This window comes from Oryza brachyantha, chromosome 7 (assembly GCF_000231095.2).
Source record: "Oryza brachyantha chromosome 7, ObraRS2, whole genome shotgun sequence".
NCBI classification, from domain to species: domain Eukaryota; kingdom Viridiplantae; phylum Streptophyta; class Magnoliopsida; order Poales; family Poaceae; genus Oryza; species Oryza brachyantha.
This window is the reverse complement of record NC_023169.2, coordinates 7646905-7669843: the sequence shown is the minus strand read 5'-3', so window position 1 is coordinate 7669843 and position 22939 is coordinate 7646905. Positions and strand designations below refer to the sequence as shown.

The following is a 22939-nucleotide window of genomic DNA, read 5'->3' as shown; positions in this document are numbered from 1 at the left end:
TTATAAAAATTTTCTATAGAAAAGTTGTTTTAAAAAATCATGTTAATCGATTTTACAATTTTATAATAAATAATTAATTAATCATATACAAAATATATTACTATGTTTTTCGTGTCAGATAACTAACACTCATTCTTACTCCTCCCGAATGCAGTCTTAGTCGACGTGCATGCGTCCGGCTGACGGGTATGTGCTGATGCTGCTCACACGCGTGACCTCACCCCACACATGGAAGCTGTCGCGGTTTGAGTCATCGCACTTCGGGAAGACAAGCCCACTGCTGGCAGTGTCGTTGTACCGCACCCTGTCATGGCATGGCGTGTACGTCACATGTTGTGATCGGAATCGTCGCATCGTGCCACGCCTAGCACCGACAGCAGGAAAAGCTGTCAGAGGGACCCACGGGCAGCCGGGTCACAGCACGGAGAAACCAACGAGGCAACCTTAGGGCATTTACACTGCACACACGTGGTGAGTAGCTCGGACCATCCACGTCAGAGAGAAAGTGTAATGCGGTGCCTAGGCGATGCCCCGTAGAGCTCCACGTGCCCTGGGCAGGGTGTGCACGACTCACCTCAAACGTGGTGAGGACGCCACCTGAGGTATGCATTGCGCGACGTCGACTCCCAGCATGTGGCCTCTACCGCCTTCTAGATCAGCGCCACGTCACACCCGACCACCGTCGTGTCCACCAGAGCTCCGCCGTAGCCGAATCTACGCCTCCGCCGCCAGATCTACATCGCGTCGCGGCTGACCACCGTCGTAGTCGCGTCCACGTGAGCTCCGCCTCAGCAGCAGAGAGACCACCGGAGAGAGGAAGGGAACAGCAGAGAGGAGGAGAGAGGGAGGGAGAGGTAGAGAGACCGTTGGAGAGGGATGGAGTGGCAGAGAAGCGGAGAGAGAGGCAGGGAGAGGGAGGGCGTCGGGAAGAGGGAGCCTAGGAGAGAAGGAGAGAGGGGGCAGCGACGGTGGGACCGAGAAGGGGAGAGAGGTCACAATAGTTGTGGGTCCTATTTAAAACTATTGTGGATCCCACCATAAAAGAAGTGGTCTCTGGAGTAGTTTTTATCTACGTAGTATATGGGGAAGTACCTCCCACTGTGAATACCCTTGGGGCATGCACACTACACTGTATCCATATGAGTGGTCTCGAGATGCTACCTAAGCCAAGAATGTACCTCTAAAATACTCTCACGCAGTGCAAGTGGCTTCAGGAGTGATCTATCTTTTCATTTTAGCCGCTAACTTTATCTATCTTAGTCCTTGTAATTTTTCAGATCTACGAAGAAGTCTAACATTTTTACACTGAACACCTTAAAACACACAAACAAATACAAAACTACCACCACCCTACCATCTCTAGCACCAACACAATCACCCTTCCTCCTATCTCCTCTTCTCGTCGATTGCCTAGAAGAAGCAGCATCCCCCTGCGGCGCAAATCGGGCGGCGGCGGCGACGACGATACTATGAAGACGTGGCTCGAGCGGCGACGTCGTGGATCAGTGGGGGTGGGAAAAGCTCAGGCGACAGCAGCGCAGAGCGAGGAGTGACGGCGGCGGTTCAGCTACGGTAGGCCCATCTGCTCCTCCTGCTCCAACGCACCGCCGCTTTCTTCTCGCCATCAATTCCGTCGTCTCCTGCATGTAAGAATCCTGGGGCATGAGCCACCGGTGGAGCCAAAGGGTGGTCCAGGTGGTCCCCGGATCACCGAAAAAAGTGTCAATCGATCCTACATTAGTTCTTGCATTGTTCGTTGCCTAGTTCAGAGTTCAGAGGTTTATTAGTTCAGTCTATTCAATACTTCAGTAGTTCTTGCATTGTTCATTAGCTAGTTGGCTCTGTAGCCTACTGCAACAATAGTATATATCTATTAGTAAAAGGAACCCATTGCCAATTTGGCATTAGCAAATTTTTTTCTCCTGTAAGAAGTAAGGACATTGAATTTTTTGTTGTCTATCCAAACGTCACTGAACCTGAAACTGAAAGTTTTTTTTATATGTTTTAAAATGCTTTATTAATATATCTTGGTATGCTTTTTGTTTATTATATTATCTATTATACATTGTATATATTAGCATCGTTAGATTTACTATGTTTTTTTAGAATGGACCACCCATATTATAAACCCTAGATCCGCCACTAGCGTGAGAGTTGAGGCTTCTGTGGTCTCTACAAGAGACGAGGAGCTCTGCAGGGGGATGTTAGAAGCTAATATGGAGGCACGGATCCGACATGGCAACGTGGAACTGCTCGACACATCACCGCACCCTTACCGTTCTAGCAACAGGAGAACAACGTAACTGGCAAGTCCCCTCCGCCGCCTAGCCTGCGACGAGTGGAGAGGCTCTCATCCATCCATTTATCTCCAATCCGACAGCTGAAAAGCCCAACATCTCCCTATCGCGCACCATTCATATATATACTACTCCGTAATTTGTTGTGTCAGGGTGAATACCTTATGTCCTATTACATATGCCTGTAGCTATTTAATAAGGGGTAATAAGATTTTTTAAAAAACTTTTTTCAAAACATCCTATAGGTAAATAATCCTTTACATATTTAAACATTTGGACGAAGTGACTAGTAAGTCTCTCGTCTTCCTTTAATCGTCACCTCACTCGGGCCTTGCCTCCCCTTTCCTTCCTCTCTTTCACATAGTAGGCTTGAACCATTGTGCTCGTAGTCCTGCCCCTATGCGCTACCATGTGGATTTGTTGTATCAGGGTGAATACTTTATGTCCTGCTACATATGCTTATCTAATAAGGGGTACATAATATTGTTTAAACTTTTTTTCGAAATATCCTACATTGCTAAAGGTAAATAGTCCATTATCTATACTCTACTCTATAAACATTGCTAGTATTTTTATCTATACTCTATTTTTTTTAAAAAATAATGGTGGATTTCATATATTAACCGTTTCCACTGACTCTACTTATTATGAGAAGAAAAGAACCGTGAGATTAATAGATCCATATCTCAATAACAAATATATGTAATAATTAAAATATGACCCATATAAAAATAATGTTAATAACATGTTATGATATTTTTAAAATTAAATTCTGTTGCAAGGCACAGACAATTTGCTAGTATATTTAAACATTTGGATGGAGCGACTCTTAAGTCTATTTCTCTTTACTAGCTAAATGTCTGTGCTTTGCAAAGGATAAAAACATATTATGTTATTCCTAGAATAAATAGAAAAATAGTTTTCATGAAATATGTGACCATCTTTTTATATAGAAAATATCTATATCAATTTGATTTTATGTGGATATCCATCTAGCTAGATGATTGATTTTTAATATTACAAAGTTAAGGAGGGTAAATTATAAAAATATAATGGGAGTAGGTGGCCACCACTAGAGGTTTTATAAATACTAGCAAATCGCCCCGTGCTTTGCAACGGAATTTGATATTTTAAAAATATTATTAAGTGAGAGTAGTTGACATGTAATCCTTGGTTTTTTTCCTTAAAAAAAATGCAAATAAAAAAGAGGAGACATTATAAACTTTAAAAAGAGCCTAGTAAAAATAAAAGCCCACAAAGCCCATTAAAAAACCCTAACCCTACACTCACTCTCTCTCCCCTCACTCACTTCCTGCCTCCCTCCCTCTCCTACAGCGGCGGCGGCGCGGGGCGGGCACGCGGCGGCGGGGTAGGGTGGCGACGACAGCCCTCCCCTCACTCACTTCCTCCCTCCCTCCCTCTTCTACGGCGGCGGCAGCGTGGCAGGCACGCGTGGGGCACGCCAGCGAGGAGGACGGCCGGCGGCGAGCGCGTAGCGGCGGGGCGGGGGCCATGGGGCAGGGTGGCCTAAGCAGAGGCGGCGAGGTACACCGACACCACCATGTGGGTGAAGAAGACGATGGGCGCCATCGCCAAGAACCCCTCCGTGCTGTCCGACTTCGGATTGTCATCGGCCATCGCGTCCCACCGGTTCTTCCTCTCCTCGCCCGGCAGGTCCAACTCCATTGTCGACTCATCGGCACACGACGGCTCCAACAGCAGTCCTCCTCCCACCTTGTTCGGGCCCACGCGGGGCACACATGTCATCCACTCTAGTGGTGGCACCACTAGCTTCTTTTTATATATGGAATAGATAAGTAGTAAAGAAACCATCATTAACACCTCACCAGTCATCAGACCGTTGCGTCCCCATTCTTTCCTGACTTTCTCATTGTAGGCTTCAACCAGTCACCAGACCATTGCTTAAATGAAGCCAAGAAGAAGAAGCGGTAGAAGGAAGGGAAGAAGAGGGCCCTAGCCACACCGACTGGCGGAATGGTGACGCCGCCGAAGCCCTAGAAGGCGGAGTACGCCAAGTCTGGGCGCTCCTCGTGCAAATCGTGCAGGTCCCCCATCGGCAAGGACCAGCTCTGGCTCAGCGAGATGGTCCGGGCGGAGTCACCAGACCGTTGCCTGAAAGAAGCCAAGAAGAAGAAGCGGCAGAAGGAAGGGAAGAAGAGGGCACTAGCCACACCGGCCAGCAGAATGGCGGCGGCACCGAAGCCCCGGAAGGGGGAGTACTCCAAGTTCGGGCGCTCCTCGTGCAAGTCGTGCAGGTCCCCCGTCGGCAAGGACCAGCTCTGACTCGGCAAGATGGTCCAGGCCACCCAGTTTGACGGATTCATGCCCATCCATAACCGTATCCCATCCCCTCCACCGCACTCTTCGCCGGCAGTCTTTCTTCATTTCCATTGATGAATATTTCTTTGATCTTTATTTAGGGTTTAGGAAGGTAGGGTTTTGGTGTGGCTTATTGCTCTTGGAGTTTATGAACTTGTTGTATCGCGCAGGTCAGTTTTTTAGGGATTTACCATGAGAATCTTCTGGTTTGATTTGATGTGGGATCGGTTTTCATCTTGATGTGCATTGCGGATGTGGGTTTTGTGGGCATTTACCATAATAATCTCCTGCTTTGATGGGTGATTGGTTTTCATCTCGATGTGAAAAAAATCTGTTTCTTTGGGCAATTTCTCATGATTTCGGGCTTGATCGAATCGATCTTGTAGTGTAGAATTCTTGATGCATTTGGTTTGGTGCTATGCAGATTTGTTGCATAATCTGTCAATCCCAACATTGGATTTATTGCTGTTTCTGATCCTATCACACATTCTATACACAAGAATAGAGAGAGTGCTCTTGTGGCTGAAACTTTGATATACGCAATTTAACTGGTGTTTGATATACCAACCATTTTCTCCTTAGTTTGTTCGTTAATCTGTTCTTGTTCCTATGAGTTATGTGTGGTTTACAAATTATAATCTACATATTGTTTTGGCAGCTTTGTTTTTTTTGTCTGCTCTTGTAATTGTTTTGTGGGTGCATGCGTGATCTAGGTGCTTAAGTGTATTACGAAAGCTAAAACTTGGAGGAGAATCCTTATTTGTATTATTTATTTCTTATCTTGCACATTTGGATGCTGAAGCTTAATTGCTTTTTGGTTAGATCACGTGCTCATGTAGTGACGTGGGCACTCTAATTATTTCGTTGGCTCACTGGGAAATGTACGATCGTTTAGGGAAAACTGATGTGATCTTTCTGGATCTGCATGCCAATTTTCACTTGATCATATTCTTTTTATTTTTGCAATGGCCTTTATATATAGGGAGGACTAACTTGACATCTAAAGAACTAATCTTTAACATTGTAGGAAGTAGGAACCAATCCAAGCTCTATCTCTAACTACTTTCCTAAGTAGATAATCATCTCCTATGTTTGTTTACTTATTCCTACTTTTGGATGAGCCTGGCCCATGCCCATAACACGAGAACCAAGGACCACACTTGCCAGGCAAAGACAATAAACCAAAATATGCTGATATTTGCTATATTGATTTTTTTTCTTATTTACTGACTCCTATTTGAGTACTCCTAAGGAATTACTCCCTCCGTCCTAAAATGTAACTATTTCTAGAGTTGGACATGAGCTTTAAGAAAGCATGTAAGGAATGATTGTGATTGGTTGAGAAAAGAATATAGGTGAAAAAAATGAAGAATGGTTGTGATTGGTTAAGGTGAGGAGGTAGGTGGAGGAAATAACTTCATTTTGAGACCAATGGTGGATGGTAGAAATAGGTTCATTTTGGGATGGAGGGAGTACAATGATTACTGTGGTTAATTCTAGATAGGAAACATTTGATAATTAGAGGTACATGTGTGATATTTTTTCATGCACTTGGCTCATAATGTATGTTTTGAAGATATATGAATATTATATAACTGTGATAGGGCAACTTATATTGTAATAACATGGTCCTTGTGCTGACTCTATAATAACATTGTCTAGGTTCGTATTTCGTCTACGCTTGAAGGGCAAGGTTGGTACCATACCAGTTGTTTTCTGGAGATGTCCCCAGCTGCAAATTTTGAGAAATTCTCAGGCTGGGAGGTCCTGTCACATAAGGATAAAGGAGTCGTTCTTGATCTTGTCAAGAAAGATGCTCCTAAAACAGGTAATGAAATGTGGAGATCAATTTTTTCTCTACTCCACTTTGTAGTCTGACTTTTTTCATTTATTTGGTTTTCGAGAACAAACAACTTCTAGGGTTCCAAGTGCAAGAATAGTGACAATGATATGCATGACTGTAAAGCTCCCAAGATAGACAGGAGTATATTAGAAGGCGCACAAAATAAAGGGAAAGCTGTTGTATCATGTGAGTCCAATGCTAGTTATACTGACCTTCAAGAAAAGCTTAAAGAGCATAGTGACACACTTTGGAAATTGAAGGATGAACTTAAGAAGCATGTGTCAACTGCTGAACTAAGGAACATGCTCGACATACATCTGGGCTAGAGCGGCATCTATTGGATCGTTGGTAATGCTACATGCTATTTGTGTAATGGTTTTTAACTTCCTGCACTACATTGTCTCCATCTAATGAGTAAAAAAATTGCACTACAAGGATCCCGCACATAAAAATGTCCTTGTGCACTGCTATTTGCTAGAGGATAATTATACCTGATGTGAAATAGTACTGGTGTGTAAATTGTCAGGATAGTTTTTCCCTAAGGCCCCAATTTATAGTCTCTGTTTTTTTTTGCTATATCTATTTTCTGCTTGCTTTCTGGTCCCAAATCCTTTGGGTAACTCCGTGGTTATAGGATGCAAGATTGGTCTCTTAGTGGAATCTCAGAATTTTCACCGTAACCTATTGATTGCGGTTCTTTTGGAACTTGTTCTGTTCCATGTATACATTTATTATTATTATTTCCTTAATAGTAGCTGTACCATCTTATTTTTTCCTAAAGTAGCTATTCCTTTTTTATTTTTTATAAAACCATATTTGTTAAATTTGAGGTGCATTGAGTTCAAATTGAACAGTACCTAAGATATTTGTTTTTGTTCTACTGTTTTTTTTTTTCTAACTACATGAATTGGATTTCCATTTCATGATACATGTAAACCAGAATTCAGTTATAAATTTTATACTTTTTATTAGGTGGGCAGCGACTTCCATTCCGGCTTTAGCCTATATAATGAGCCTTTATTTTTTTTTTTGGCCTTCTGCCCTTTTGTGAAGTTAGACCCGATTGTTTTGTGAATATTTCAAGCAAGACAAGCATTATTGATTGCATAGATCTCATCTCTTTCTTCCTTGTCTGGCAGTGTTGATGGGATGCTTTTTAGAGCATTGGGTCCTTGCCCAGTCTGTTCTAGCATCCTCTAATATCACGGTGGCCAGTATCATTTCAGTGGTTACGTATCAGAGTGGTCCAAGTGTACTTATTCTACTACAGAGCCTGTTCGCAGTAAAAAGAAGTGGAGAATTCCTGATGAGATGGATAGTGATTATCTTACAAAGGTATGCCTAAGCTCCCCCCCCCCCCCCCCCAATCCATGTTACGAGCGCTAGTGATTGATCACATGAAGTATGGATGCGACACCGGCGGCCGCGGCTCCGGCCACTTCTCTGTTCCTGCCGTATTGGTGTGGAAGGGCTGAAGGGTGGTGTGTAAAGCAAGCAGTGAGGAAGATAGAGAAAAGTAGATGAGGGAATAGATTGAATAATTTCCTGCTTTATTCATTGATTGATGCCCTATATATTGGCGTGAAAATGACTAATCTATCAGCTACCATACTCCTAATTTATCTACTTATTTCTAATCTGATCCAAACTCCTATTCCTACTCCTGCTGTTTGCGCCGATCTGAATTGGAGTCTGATGCTGGCCTGGACTCCTGCGCAGCGCCGACTTGGACTCCTCTTGGGCCAGCAGGACTCCTCCAGCACCCACGGCTTGCTGGCCTCCTCACTGTGTCGCACTCCACCTGGAGTAGTGCAATCCGACCATGAATCTCTCCCATCCTTCGTAAACAACTCGTCCTCGAGCGGAAACTCCGGATAACGATGATGAAAATCGTCAACATTTTCCCACGAAGCATCTGCAGCAGCTAATCCTTCCCATTGAATCAGGACTTGATGTTCACCACGAGCGAGATGTCCCTGTACTGCCTTCGTCGGAACTGGCAACACTTGACCGTTGGATAGGGGAGGTACTGCCGGTGGTTGTGCGGATGGAGTTCCCCGGTAAGATTTGAGGAGGCCAACATGGAACACATCATGGATGTGGGCAGACGCCGGAAGTTATAAACTATCGGCCACGTCGCTGACTTGAGCGATGATGTAGGGCCCATAAAAACATGGTGCGAGTTTGCCAGAGCGGAATCGGGAAGTGACGCCGCCTTATGGTGAAGGAGGCACACCCACACCCAGTCTCCTATTTGATACTCTATGTCGTGATGTTTGCCATCTTAGAACAAATTTCTGTTTCCTTTCATGTCAGATTTATGTTTAGGTGTCAAAATAAGGTTAAACCTTTTCTTTCAGTAGTATTACGAGTTGCTAAATTTCTTTTAGGCTATTGCAAAGAACAATGATGCTACGTGCCTAACTCATCTTTTAACATGTATCTCTTTTTTGTATGTGAAGCTACTATATACTTCAGGTCATTGAAGAGGATAATGGGTCTGATTGTTATGTATTCCGGAAGTGGGGACGAGTTGGGAATGAAAAAATTGGAGGCACTAATTAGGAGGAGATGTCAAAAACTGAAGCTATTCATGAATTTATAAGATTGTTTCTAAAGAAGACTGGAAACCCCTAGGAAGCATGGGAACAAAAAACAAAATTCCAAAAGCAGCCTGGGAAATTTTATCGACTTGACATAGTATGTTGTGGGAAAATGTTTTAACCTGCAGGATTTATTCCTTTTTAGTTGATTATGTGAATTCAATCTGATTTGTTACATGTATTGCAGGACTACGGCGTTCGGCAAGGACCAAAGCGAAAAGATATTAACTAAAACACAGTATTAAAGCTCATTTTTATTTGATTTGGTTGAACTAGAGGCAACGGGTACTGATGTATATACCCACTTGCATCCTTATAGGGTGTTGATGCCATGCGCCAAACAGTGAGTAATATGATTGGGACTCTGCCAAATTTTTCGCTGTAACTGTCACAACGGTAATGGGATATCATATGCTCTGGTAAGTTGTAAATATGGTCTGTTGTTTTAGTTTTAACCTCAAAGGTAGAGACAACTAATGTCCTTCTGCTGCCACTACAACCTTTCAATTGATTAAACACTAATTAGATGAGTGATTACTATCTAATGTCAGTTGGTAGCTCCAGGCCTGCAGCAGAAGGTTTTAAATGGCAAGAAATTTTAGAAGGGATCGTGAGTCAGCCCTCTGGTGTGAATATACGACATTTTATCGTCACAGACCATTTGATTTGTTCCGTTAACATGTTTTCCCATTTTTATGGTGCTTTCAGGATTACTCAGGTTTCCGTTGACACAATAATTTTCTTAGATTTGTGAAACCAATGAGGTTGATTTTAGGTGCGTTTGGTTGGTGGTCAAGGTGGGATGGGATATGACTATTCATGTTTTTAGGGATACGGTGATCCAGTTTTATGTTTGGTTAGATAGATAAGATGATCCAATTTTTTGTTTGGTTAGATGGATGAGGATGTATGGGATGGACATATTGAATTACTAATAAATAATAATATAAATTAATCATCATAGATTTTATCATAATTAATATAAATTATTAATTAAATATATCTATCATTATTAATTAACATTAATTTAAACTTGGTAATTACTAATTAATGTCAAAACAAGCTAATTATCATTAAACAATCACCAATGATCATGGTTCGCGAAGGTGGATGAGATAATCCGACCAATTTGGCCGGATACAATTAGAGGAATGCTTGAGTCCACAGGCAACCCACTTCAGCTTGTAGCCTTTCTTTATTGAGAGACCTTGCTTCAGTTACCTGATAATTTATGTTTTAATGTACAGAAATCTCCATATATGCTACGAATGGCAATCTCAACGTACCGTTGTTGCGTCATATTTCACACTAACGTACTTATCTGTTTCTGGATTGCATTCATAAACATCCATGCAATTCACAATTCAAACTTCGAGGGGCTTTGTGCGAAGGACACCATGCAACTCAACACCTTTATCTGCACCTGAAATCAGTTCTTTGACATAATGTGGACTAACCGTCATAAATAGATCACATTCAGTGATCCCTGCCTTCATCGAGTTGGTCTTTCTACCTACTACAGGTTTAATATGCCTGCATTCATCAGGATACATTCCAATGTTAAAGAAACTGTAAGGACATTCTTCATCTCTTAATAAATAATTGAATTTTAGTGCCCATACCCATCAATAAAATCAAATGAAGGAAGGAAACTGTCCGGTAGATTAAGAAGTTCAAAATCTGCTCTTGCAAATCTGCCCTGGTAGGCAATATTGTGGACGCAGAAAACAACCTAGCAGACCATATAAACCGATTAAAACATGGTACAGAAATTTTTTTCCTACATGCCACCAATTTGGATAACGTGGGGAACTGGAGTATATTATTAGAGTAGAAGAGGGGAAGGTGGGGGCAATAGTGAAATGGTGTACCTTAGCATTCACATGGATTCCTTTTGCCTGATAGATGCTCTTGAGATAGCATGGCAGAACTCCAGTGTGCCAGTCATTTCCAACGAAGACAATATTTTCACCTGATTAAGAAATATGAATGTTAGTCATCATATAAAGCAAGGGAGAAAGTCAATTATTTGTGATAGTCGACGTTATAAGAAACCAACCATATGGTCTAGAGAAATATTCAGAATTAGTGACACTCTTATGGAGCCTGGGCTACATCTTCAGCCCACTAAGGGTGAGCCTCTTCAGGATCCCACTAGCTACCGCCACCTCATTGAGAGTCTTGTCTATCTTGGTGTTACTCTTCCAGACATTTCTCACAAGTTCATATTTTGAGTCAGTTTGTTTGTGCTCCTACTCAGCTCCACTATGCCCACCTTCTACGTGTTCTCCGATATCTTCGTGGTACTTTCTCTCGTCGCATTTTCTTCCCTCGCTCTAGCTCCTTGTAGCTTTGAGCGTACTCTGATGCGACTTGGGCAAGTGATCACGCTGATCGTCATTCTCTGTATGTTTACTGTGTCATTCTTGGTTCCTCTCTTATTGCATGGACGACCAAGAAGCAAACTGTAGTTTTCCGTTCGAGTGCGAAAGCCGAGTTGCGAGCCATGGCAACCTTGACAGCTAAGGTCACTTGATCGCATTGGCTCTTGGAGGATTTTGGAGTTTGTCTCCCCACTGACTCCGCTGTTCTCAAACAATACTGGTGCGATCAGCATTGCTCAAGACCCCATGAAACATGAGCTCAACAAGTACATAGGCATTGATGCTTCCATATATGCGCTCCTAGGTGTAAGATGATGTTGTAGCTCTTCAGTATGTTCCTTCGGAGCTTCAGTTAGCCAATTTCTTCACGAAGGCCCAGACTAGAGCTTAGCATAGCCATTTTCTTTCCAAACTCAGTGTTATTGATCCACTATGAGTTTGAGGGGGGGTGTTACATGTAATATATATAGCTAGTTGTGTATTTACCCTATTCTCGAGGGTGTTTTCTGCACTTTGTACAGTTAGTGTCCCATTTGGCCCATTGCAATCTGAGGTCCAATTCTCCAAACACCAGTGTCGATGGATCGAGGAACCGGAGCACAAAACATCAAACGCTAGTTTTTAAAATATGGTACAAAGGGGTACAATGTAAACCTCTTCAGAATGCTCCTTTATACCGAATGTGGATGGATTGTCCTCCTATTATGATGAACTAACCCGTGTTCCACATTCCAATGATTTTTTAAATTTTTAATCTTTTTAATAAATAATTTTATTAGAAATGTTTAAAAAATTAAAAATATTTCATTCCCAGTGACATAGGGTAGGATCAATGGATCATATTTCAAAGAAGGGATAACGGTTCAAGTTAATGTTAGAATTAAAATATCTCTTTTAATATTGAGAGTTTTTATATCTCACCATGGCTTTCTTCAGTTCATACGTGTCACTAGAGATGTCAACGGGGAATTCACCATTAGGGATCATCACCGCGTCCCCGTCCCCATCCCCGTGGGGATAAAATTTCCACGTCCCTGTCCCTGTCCCCGTCAACCATGACGGTGTTTATATTTAACTCATCCCCGATCACCGCGGTGAATTTTGCCCATGGTTTTCCTAGCCCCGTTTAATCAATAATCTAAAATCTATCTTAGATTACTCTAGTTCAATTGGACGAAACAAGCAATATCAATGTCCTTATCTAGTAGATTCCACCAAATACAAACAACTTAAATATTCTACGAGCAGGATGAGTGGATGACTCAAAATGATTGTGCTAGTTCAGCTTTGACAACAATACACAACCAAAAAAATATGATATCAGAACGCTGCAATCAGACCCATATTCTCTTTTGTTAATAATATGCTCTGACTTTTCCTACTAATCCACAAATGAAATACATAAACCAAGAATGGGATTCACAGGACCAAACCAAATGAAAAACATGCAAGCACCAGCGACGGCAACGCGTTGGTACCCCTGCGACCAGAGGGGGCCTCGGTGATGGATTGCTGGTCGGTGTCGTCGAGCTTCTTGGGGACGGCGGGGTTGGCATCTAGGGACGAAGCACCGGTCATCGGCTCGTCGCCGGCATAGGCAGGGAGGGGAGCCGCCGCGGCGAGTTGTGGACCATAGGTAGCGGAGTGGGTCCGAGGAGGACAGCGTGTTGACGGGACCGCACATCGGCATTGGCGTCAACGGGTAGAGGCCGACGGAGAGGGGCGAGGGGCGGCACGCCATCGGGGAGCAGCCACCGTGGTCCCAGGCGGGTAGGGCTATTGAATTTCTTGACAAGGGTTAGCTTTATATACTATGGTTCTGGGCTTTGATTTTTGGGCCAAACGATTTATATAAGTCCATATTTGGTCACTCGGTACAAACGGGTCACCGTGGGGAACGGGGACGGAAAATGGTGTACCGTCCCCGTCCCCACCAGGGATGAGTTTCATACTATTTGATTCCCCATGGAGGGAAGATATCAATCATCCCAATCCCCTAATGAGTGAATTCACCGCGGGGAATCCGGGTCGGTTCCCCATTGACATCTCTACATGTCACCTAGAGCAACCTCAGAAAGAAGCATCAAACCAACTGGATTCTTCCTGTCCACGTAATAGTATCGTGCAAAGTAGAGGCCTTTCCCGAACGGTTGAATGGAACAAAAACAGCACAATTAAATTGAACCAATCTTTTAACAGATGCTACAATTGCTATTCTTAATCCTTGACTAAGAATCCCAATAAAATTTGTCAACTTTGAACCTGCAAATTAAATTTAGAAATAATGGAATCATTCAAATGGTAGAAAAGAAAGGGTTACTTAGGGGCATTAAAGAAATCTTCAGTGCAATTAAGAAAATGTAGCCTTTTAAAATAGTAACACCACGCGCTAAACCACAAGAACAATTAGGAAGGTAAATAAGCATTTACAACGCTTGGATTGCCTGCGAACCCTCTTAGCACTCATGCGCTGTCATGGCAAAGACAGTACATGGATAATAAGTAATAACTTTGATCTTAAACATAGATTTTGGCACCAAATGCTGAGCACATAAAAGTAGGAGAGATTCCAACTATTTAAGATAAACCTTTTCAAATAGCCACCTGGACAGATTACTTACCATGCCATAAACATCATCTTGTTGTGGAGATTGTTCTTATATCTTGAGTACTTGTTGAATTCTCCATCTCGATCAACCAAAAAGACTTCCTCTAATTCCAGTGACTAGTCCTTCAAAAAAATTAAAAGAAAACATGTCAATACCTATACAGAAGAAAACAAAGAAATAATCATCTGTATTGCGCAATCTACAGAAAAAAAAATCAAGTCTTTTGAATACAGAAGAACCATGCCTCCTTCTGGGTTGGAGCATTAGTGTCGAGAAGATAATTCTCAACTACCTTGTAATCTTCAGTATCGTGAGGCAGTGGGGGTTATGGCACATCGAAGTTTCTTGTACTTGTCATCAAGAGACTTTGTCATCGTCACTATCGAAGCCAACAAGTTTAGAGGCGATTTTGCATTTTCACCTGCACCAAAGTTAGCAGCACAAGAAAAGATATGATCATAGTTAGAAAACAAGTACAGAAGTAACACAAGATTCAAGATAGCAGTTCATCGGTGGACAGATATAATAAATTGATAGCATTGTATCTAAGGCAAGAAGAAAAATTGTGAAGAAGTAAACGAGAAGAAAACAAAAGGTGTCATCGGTCAGTAGTAAGTCAAAACTCTCTTTAGTCTGTTATAACATCCTCTCAAATCTTTCAAAGAATGATCCAGAAAGAAAAGATCAAACAAAATGAGAGCCAATGAGAACTTGTATCATAATCATACATACAGTAGGGAGAAAACACATTTTTTTCACTTCAATAACATAGTTCATTCGAAGCCAAATTTGTATGACACAGTAAAGAATAAATTTGTGTTCCCATGATTCCATTTGAGCATTATGTAATTACCAGTCATGTAATGGACAAATGAAATGGACTACTTCAATTTCAGCAATGATCATAGAAAACTTTTATTCTTTCGCAAAAGCAATCCAAGTTTCCATTATTTAAAAATAAGAATAGTCATGCAATATCTTCCCAATATACAGGAATATAATTCAAGGCAATAAGCACATACTTTGACCATCAAATCATCCTCATCTCCTATTATATGAGGATGAATTGAAGGTATAAGAGTGAAAAACCGATTGCTTGCAGCAACAATTAAGCTCTCTCTAAGCGCCAGTTCTCGATTGTCAGTGTTACTCAATAAATTCTGTATATCAGTTAATGCTTCAAAGCCTGCATGCAGTGCAGGCAAGCGAATCATGGTAAGTTTGAACTATAGATAGATCAACAAAATGAGTTCCACAAGGAGCAAAATATCACACCTTTGTGGACATCTTCCTTGCTTACTTTATCAAGTGGCATCTCTGACATTAATTTCAAATTCCAGCATAGCAGTCCTGCAATAAAATAATTTGAAATATCTTTTTTAATAACAGAAAATAAAACATGTGCACATGCAAAACCAGAAAATTGAACAGCAAAATTGCACCTGTATGAACATTAAAAGCATATTCATGACGTCCAGCAACTGAGGAGCAAGTGAACTTTTCATCATTCCTATAATTAATGTATAAACACAAAAGACTCATGACTTATGAGATAAATGTAACGAACAGAATCATCCGCGTGAAACAAATTGCTCAGATCATACATGGAATTGATACCATTTACTTTCTAATTTTACCTTGTCGTGCATCCATGCAAATAACGCACGCAAATTAATTGCATGCAAACGAACGGCTCATCATGCAGATTAATTGCCGTGCATGGTGACTAACTAAAGTCGATCAAAAATGAATGCTAGGTATCAATCTATCAGCGCGCATATCGATGAGAGGAAGGCAATTAGCCATCATATAAAAGAGATAAGCAGTTACATATTTTATATATATATAAACACTAATGATCACCTGTAGACCCCAAATCAACTGCGTTAAATTAAAATAAATCAGATATTAATTTAAAAATATAATATATATATATATATAATCTAAAATTTTAATATCCATTTGGGTTGACAAATAAGGAATAATGAGAGTTATTTTGCATACGGTGATATTTGTAATACTCCCTCATTATTTTTATATCCCAGCGCTAAATTTTAAATCCTTATTTAATCATTCATTTTTTTCAAAGTTTCTATGGAAACATATAATATGATACGTCATTCCTATAGTCCCTTTAGTAATAATTAATCAAATTCATAAATAAATAATTTTTATACGTATATATATCAACACGAATGGTTAACCATAGACCTCTAAATCAACGACGTCAAATAAAAATAGACCAGGTTGACAATATTAAATAAAAAATATATATTTTTCACACGGTAGTATTTTTAATACTCACTCGGTGTTTTCTATATGTATATATCAACAGACGAAAGAACACACGAATGAATGAATAGTGTCAAATAAAAAAGGAACGAGTATAAAATAAATTTTGTAATATAAACGTACATATATTATTTAAATTATAAATATTTATGTGTTCAGATTGACTCATACGTAACTGTGCTCGCTATTTTTTTTACATATTAGTATTTGTACTACTCCATCCGGTTTTTTATACGCCATTAAATTTTGGACCTATGGTTGACAGTTTGTATGTTCCAAATTATGAAACCCTAGCGTTAGCACGGGTTTATTGCTAGTATTGTTAATGTCTGTCCGCTTTGGTCCTTGCCGAATACCGTAGTTGTGCAATACATGTAACAAATCAGATTAAATTCACATAATCAACTAAAAGGAATAAATCCTGCAGACTAGGTCCTTTATTTAGGAATAAGATTAGATTGGTTTAGATATTAGCTTCTTAAAAGTTCAGGTTACCCCATCTACATAAGGATATGGATGTACCTCTATTAAGATAGAACAAGTCCCTAGTCCCTAAACTAATGGTATCTCCCACGGCCATTCTAGATCTATTATTCCACAAGCGGTGCCCTCCTTAACCTAGCACCGTTCGACTTCAAATTGTCATCATCCAACCTCTCACCAACGGATGTTTACCCCCATGATAAATCTATCATGTTACAACTGCGACTTGACTCAACTTTACAACTTAACAGCCATGGTAAATCTATCATGGTATCATTCTGTTAGTTGAAGGGGAAGACCGGGACGTTGGATTTCAGAAGCAATCCAGGTTCTTTTTTGGTGACTAAATGGCTGGAGGGTTCAACAAAGTCACTCATACAAAATATACCTTGACAAAAATGAAAATCCTGAGTTTGGCAAGAAATACTATGAGCAAAATCCTTGCCTGTTCACACCTCGCGTCAGGTAAGATATGTTCAGGGTTGTATTGTATATGCTTTTTCCATCTTCAAGAATGTGACACGTCTCTTGCAAACCAGAGGACTCGTGAACAACACTTCGGCCTTTAACTTTAACAGTAGTTGTGCCTCCTTTTGATGATTCCAATGCAGTCTCTACTTTATATAAATCAAATGGAAGCACTCTATATTTCCTAATGCATTCTCCAAGGTAACCTTCTTGCCGAATTGGTATCTTCAACCTCCTGGAAATGAAGTAATATACATAAATATATTACACAATAGTTCGCAAAACAAATGGTCAAAGATAACGCATAAAAGGATACAGTCAAAATAAAAACGTGACACCTTGCTTTCCTGACTTCACCATTCTCATTCTCAAGCTCACCACATAAAGAACCAAGCTGCTGCTATCTGCAATGCAAGACTTTGTGAAAAACTGAAATAATACGGAAAAATTCACCAAACACTAAGAACGTACCAACTCTAAGTATCAATGACCAAGTTACGAGTCAGTCAATAATATCTGATGCATGAAAAGAATTCTGGCTCAATGCCAGGACATTGTTACAGAAATAGAAAGAAAGAGACAGTCAGATTATACAAAATGATCCCCTGCGCATAAGTGTCCTGTATCTCCCATAAAAAAACACGAGTTAGACAATGTATTATCCTTATATTTTTTAAACATCACTTAGATTAGTAGTCTAAAAGTTACACATACGTGAGAGCCAACCAACTCTGGGAATTCTAGTGGTGGCTTTTGGTCATGGGGTGGTGTGAGACCACCATAGTACAAAAAAACAGGACAGGGCTGGCAGTTCAACCAGAAAAGGCGGAACTGGCATCCTCACCAGGTCAGTTTGCTTCAAAGGCCAGCCATGTAATTAAACCGGTGAGAACAGGGTGAACCTGACAGTTTATGAGCAAAACTGCTGAGATGGAGTATGCTGAAAAGACAGTTTGTGAGATAAGACCATTAGCTGGGCCAAGACTAGAAAGGGCCATTTGGGTTGCTAAGGCCCGGATACATACGGTCGTTAAGTGGGAAAAAGGGAGGAGATGCATTGGCGGAGCTGTAGGGTGGTCCGGATGGTCCCCAGACCACTCACAAAAAGTGCCGATGGAACCCTTACTACTCAGAAAAGAAAATTAAAAAAACAAACAAGAAACAGAACCGTTGTTGATAATGCAACACAATAGTCGCATCCACTGCTCCACATGCCATCTTACGCAATCAATCACGTATTCACATGTGAAAGGTGGAAACAGCAAAACAAACCGTCATTTTCTACTCGTCTTCCACTCTTCCTCCTTGGCGATCGGCACAACGACGCCCGACGGCCGGCGCTTGACAGACCACGGGCAACGGCAGGTGGGAGCGGCGCAACACCGCCACATCGCCGTGTCCGCGCTAACCACGCATCGGTGCCGGCCACCCAGCGGACGCCGGTTCGGCGGTCCCCATCCCATCCAAGGAACCATGCACATAGGCTTGCAGACAGTTAGACATCGTTGTCGTCGAGGCTTGCAGACGCATGCAGAGGCAGGCAACCAGCCTGCCGGTCCTGCTATGAGCCATCCATGCGGGCATCCAACAATTTAGCAATGTAGTGTTAACGATTTTGGTAAACTTCCGTCTTGGATTCGGATAAGGAAATGTGCAATCGCCAATAGAAATTTTATCCGGAGAAGTTTGAATTCAACAGGGAATCGTGAAAGACTAAGGCATGGCAGCATAATTTTATCTGTTAATTAGAGTTAGTTTAGATTTTTTCTATCTCTAAAGAGTTAGAGTCCGATCAGGACTTGTTTGTTTTTCTTTTATCTATTAGAGACCGTGTCGTGTTATAGATAGAGTTTGTTATTTCTTTTTCTCTATTAGGAGTCGTGTCCGACATAGACTAGCATCCACCTGAGGGTATAAATATGTATGCCCAGGGTCATTGTAAATTATCTACATCAATCAATAGATCAATTACTCTCGGCGCATCGCCACCCTCCTAACCGAGGTTTCAACTCCGGCAGAACTTGACACTTCACGCGGGGCTGCATCGCTTCGATCTCCGGTGAAAAGATAAGTCCTAGTTCCGCCGGGCCAAGGTAATCGTATTGGCTAGATTAGAACTGTCTCGGTTCGGTCCGATCTTCTAATTTGGTTGTGCGATTGCCAGTTATCGTATCAGTTTCAACTTGAGTTACTTCGGTATCTTTAGTTGATCCGGTCGACCACTTTGGGTGATCTACGTTGGTTTGATATTCGCTATTTGACATATTCAATCTAGAACTGTCTCGGTTCGGTCCAATCTAGTAGATTGCGTTTGTAAGATGGTTTATATCAGATTGATGTATCTTGCTCAGTTTATCGGAGCACCAGTCGATAAGTTATCCATCATCGGCTTCATAGCAATCTAGATCTGTTTAGTATCTATCCTGATATTGCTAGGCGTAATCTTGAACTGTCTCGGTTGGGTTCGATCTTCTATGATTATTCTTAGCAATCTGGGCTAGATATTTTATAGATCTTGGTCGTTTATCAGCTGTCTATAGCCGATGATCTTTGCTGATCTACATGCTTATCATATTTACATCAATAGAATAGCCGATTGCCTTACTGCATTATTTTTATAGCAGTCGGCTTGATTTATTTAGATCGAAAGTTATTTATGTTGCATCGGCTTATGAGAATTACGTAAAAGTTGGGTTTAGCTGATCGCAACACATGATTCATTGTTTATTCTAAGTAATTCGTCGGTTTATTTATTAGCTTTATCGATCTTCATGTTTCCTATAATTATATCGAGCTCGACTGCATACTGTCTTGGTTAAGTCCGATCTATGTATGTTTGGATCGATCTAGTTATAGGGGCTCGTTCGATCGATTGAGATTAATAAGTAACTTGGCAGATTATGTTGGTCTAATATTTAATTTCGGTCTATCTTCATCAAGTTTCTAGCCGATCCAAGATTTTTACAGTCGATCGCTTATTCTATCGGCTAACCGTCACTGCATCGACATCAGATTGGCTAGATTATTAGTTACCTATCGGCTCGATAGCCGATCGGCTTGCTTTACTTTTATCTTGTCAGTTGCACGATCAAACTGACTGGCACGCCCGCGCACCTTCTAAGAATTTAGATCCTGTACTGGAGTTGTTTAAGATTGACTCCCAGGCCTTCGTGTGTGACAGGTTAGATCATTTTTGACATCAACATGTAGCAAATAACAGCAGCTGCAGTACAAATTTAGCCATTTAGGTTTTGTACTTGTGTACATTTTTCAATTTCTAGTTTTAAAATCTTTAACTCTTGTCAAGTTACATTAAATTGTTAATTGTATTACTATATTGTAGACCTTCAAACATAAAGAAAGATGGAGATATTTCATCTCTTTTTCGAAAACATGCAAGAAAGGGGAATGCTTGTATAGTGACTTCTTCCCCGGTGGGAGAGGAGCATACTGAAGGACAAGATGTTCAAAAAAAAAGTAATATGGTAATCTTCTTTAAACATTTCTAGCATATAAGCTTCTTTGGGTCAATATTTCACTTAACTACTAAGTTTATATGTCTTAAGATGTTTTATTCACATATCATGTTACACTTTTGGTCTATTCTATTATCTATACTTGCATGGTATATATTAGCATCATTAGACTGTGTTTGAAAAAAAAATTGGTCGGACCACCCATATACTAAATCCTATATCTGCCACCGAGGAGAGCATACCCAGGATGTTGGGTTGAAAGCTCGCGAGTTTTACCACCCTGCCAACTCAAAAGCAAAAGCATTGATCTGTATGAAACATATGTTATAAATAAAGGCATCGACCGGTTCAGCACTCATACCACTTCGATGGCCAGTCCGCCTTTTTTACTATGCCTACCACTTGGTTCTCATTGAAGGAGTGAAGATATAGCACCAATGTCACACAAAACTAAATGGAAACGGTTCAAAATTCTGAAAAAGAAAAATCAGGTCTAGATAACACGAGGAAAAACCTTTGGTAACTGTGGCATTAAAGTTGGCACCGGCATCTCTCATCTTCTGTTTCCATCCATCCTACAGTAGTTGGATTACATGATTAGTTAGTGGAATGTACAAACTAAATAACAAGAAAAGAGAAAAGGTATAGCCCCAATATCTGACCCAAGTATTAACTTCTGACATAATGTTACCAGCAGAGATGAAAAAACAAAAGAAAAGGGTATCTCATGCAAATAGCTGCAAACCTCTGTTAAAACTTGATGCAAAAACAACATGCTAGATCATATAATGCAATTTGACCCATTATTCAACACATGACATGAATTTAACATGAACCAAAGCAAGTATATAGGGAAAAAACAATCCCTCCATACCTCGCAATTTAAACAGTCACTTTGCAATTCTGCATATTCCATAGATTAATTTTTTTTGGAAATTAATGATATAATTGATGTACTAGGGGAATCAATGAACAAAATAAACTAGCTGGTTTCAAGGAATTGACTTAAGCAAATCAATATAAAGCATATAAAACTGAACACTTTCAGTCTTCATGTCAGAAAGCCACACAATAAATATGTATAATATAATTTGAATAATATGGTAAGAATCAAACTTGATAACAATGTCAGTAAAGTAACACTGATTGGGAGGAAACAGGTGTCTGCACTCTAGTGCATGCCACAACATGCAGAAAGGTCATAGTATAATTGGTGCTGCTTTAACATAACTCTCAGGAGAACCTAAGGATAACTGTACCAAAAAATTACGGAAAGATTACTTACAACCACATCTTTAGATTGTGCTCCTATAGAAATTCTCAATTTATACATTCCATCATCACCAATGAAAGACTGGCTTTGTTGAGTTGATTGGGACAAAGATTTCTCAGGTGACATTGGCGGACGAACTATTTCTGGTTTCTTAACCTCTTGTGACTTTGCTTACCTAACAGTGGAAACCAAGCATTGCGAATGATTTCTGTTTTTTGGGGGGTGTCATGGTCGAATTGCACTACTCCATGACGAGTGTGACACAGCGAGGAGGCCAGCAAGGCGCGGGCGCTGGAGGAGTCCTGCTAGCCCAGGAGGAGTCCAAGTTAGCGCCAGCGCAGGAGTCCGGGTTAGCATCAGACTCCATTTCAAATCGGTGGTAACACCAGGAGTAGGAATAATAGATAGATTAGGAGTATGGTTAGCACATAGATTAGTTATTATCAATCCTATATACATGGCATCAATCAATGAATAAAGCAGGGAATTAGTCAATCTATTTCCTCATCTACTTTTCTCTATTTTCCTCACCTCTTGCTCTACACGCCACCCTTCAGCGCTTCCACACCAATACGGCAGGAATAGAGAAGCGGTCAGAGCCGCAGCCGCCGGTGTCACATCCATACTTCCTACGATCAATTGCTAGCGCTCGTACCAACTTGGTAGCAGAGTCAATGGCGCACAATCCATCTTCCCATGAGTAGCCCCAGCTCGAGTTGACCAATGCGCTCACAAAATTACAAGATACCATGGTCGACCTATTCTTTTGGCAAACCGAGCAGGCGCATACGAAATCCTGGACCACGGACTTGGTGTGTGGCACGAAGAAGCCTGTAGTCGGTGTAGCGTGCGTTCTACTCCTTCATGTCTG

The 22939-nt window shown here is 41.0% G+C and overlaps 1 protein-coding gene, 1 long non-coding RNA gene and 1 pseudogene across 4 annotated transcripts; 1 reads left to right on the top strand and 2 right to left on the bottom strand.

The window, feature by feature from the left end:
- Positions 1-4191: 4191 nt before the first annotated feature.
- On the top strand, positions 4192-9312 carry LOC102699923. 3 transcript variants are annotated; one of them, XR_005812257.1, is made up of 6 exons: positions 4192-6465; positions 6542-6666; positions 6741-6828; positions 7620-7815; positions 8943-9180; positions 9271-9312. It is a non-coding gene; the product is annotated as an uncharacterized LOC102699923 (long non-coding RNA). The 3 variants fall into 3 exon arrangements; XR_005812256.1 differs by having other exon boundaries at positions 4193-6465; positions 6558-6828; XR_005812255.1 differs by having other exon boundaries at positions 4194-6465; positions 6542-6828.
- An 852-nt stretch (positions 9313-10164) lies between these two features.
- LOC102700205 lies at positions 10165-13045 on the bottom strand (annotated as a pseudogene).
- A 732-nt stretch (positions 13046-13777) lies between these two features.
- On the bottom strand, positions 13778-22819 carry LOC102719448 (poly [ADP-ribose] polymerase 1-like). Its single transcript, XM_040525903.1, has 8 exons — positions 22643-22819; positions 17658-17719; positions 17297-17554; positions 15519-15586; positions 15352-15426; positions 15099-15262; positions 14369-14497; positions 13778-14198 (listed from the first exon to the last, which is right to left on the bottom strand). The coding sequence occupies exons 1-7, from the start codon at positions 22817-22819 to the stop codon at positions 14474-14476; spliced, it is 828 nt and encodes a 275-aa protein (XP_040381837.1). The 3' UTR covers positions 13778-14198; positions 14369-14473.
- Positions 22820-22939: the final 120 nt, after the last annotated feature.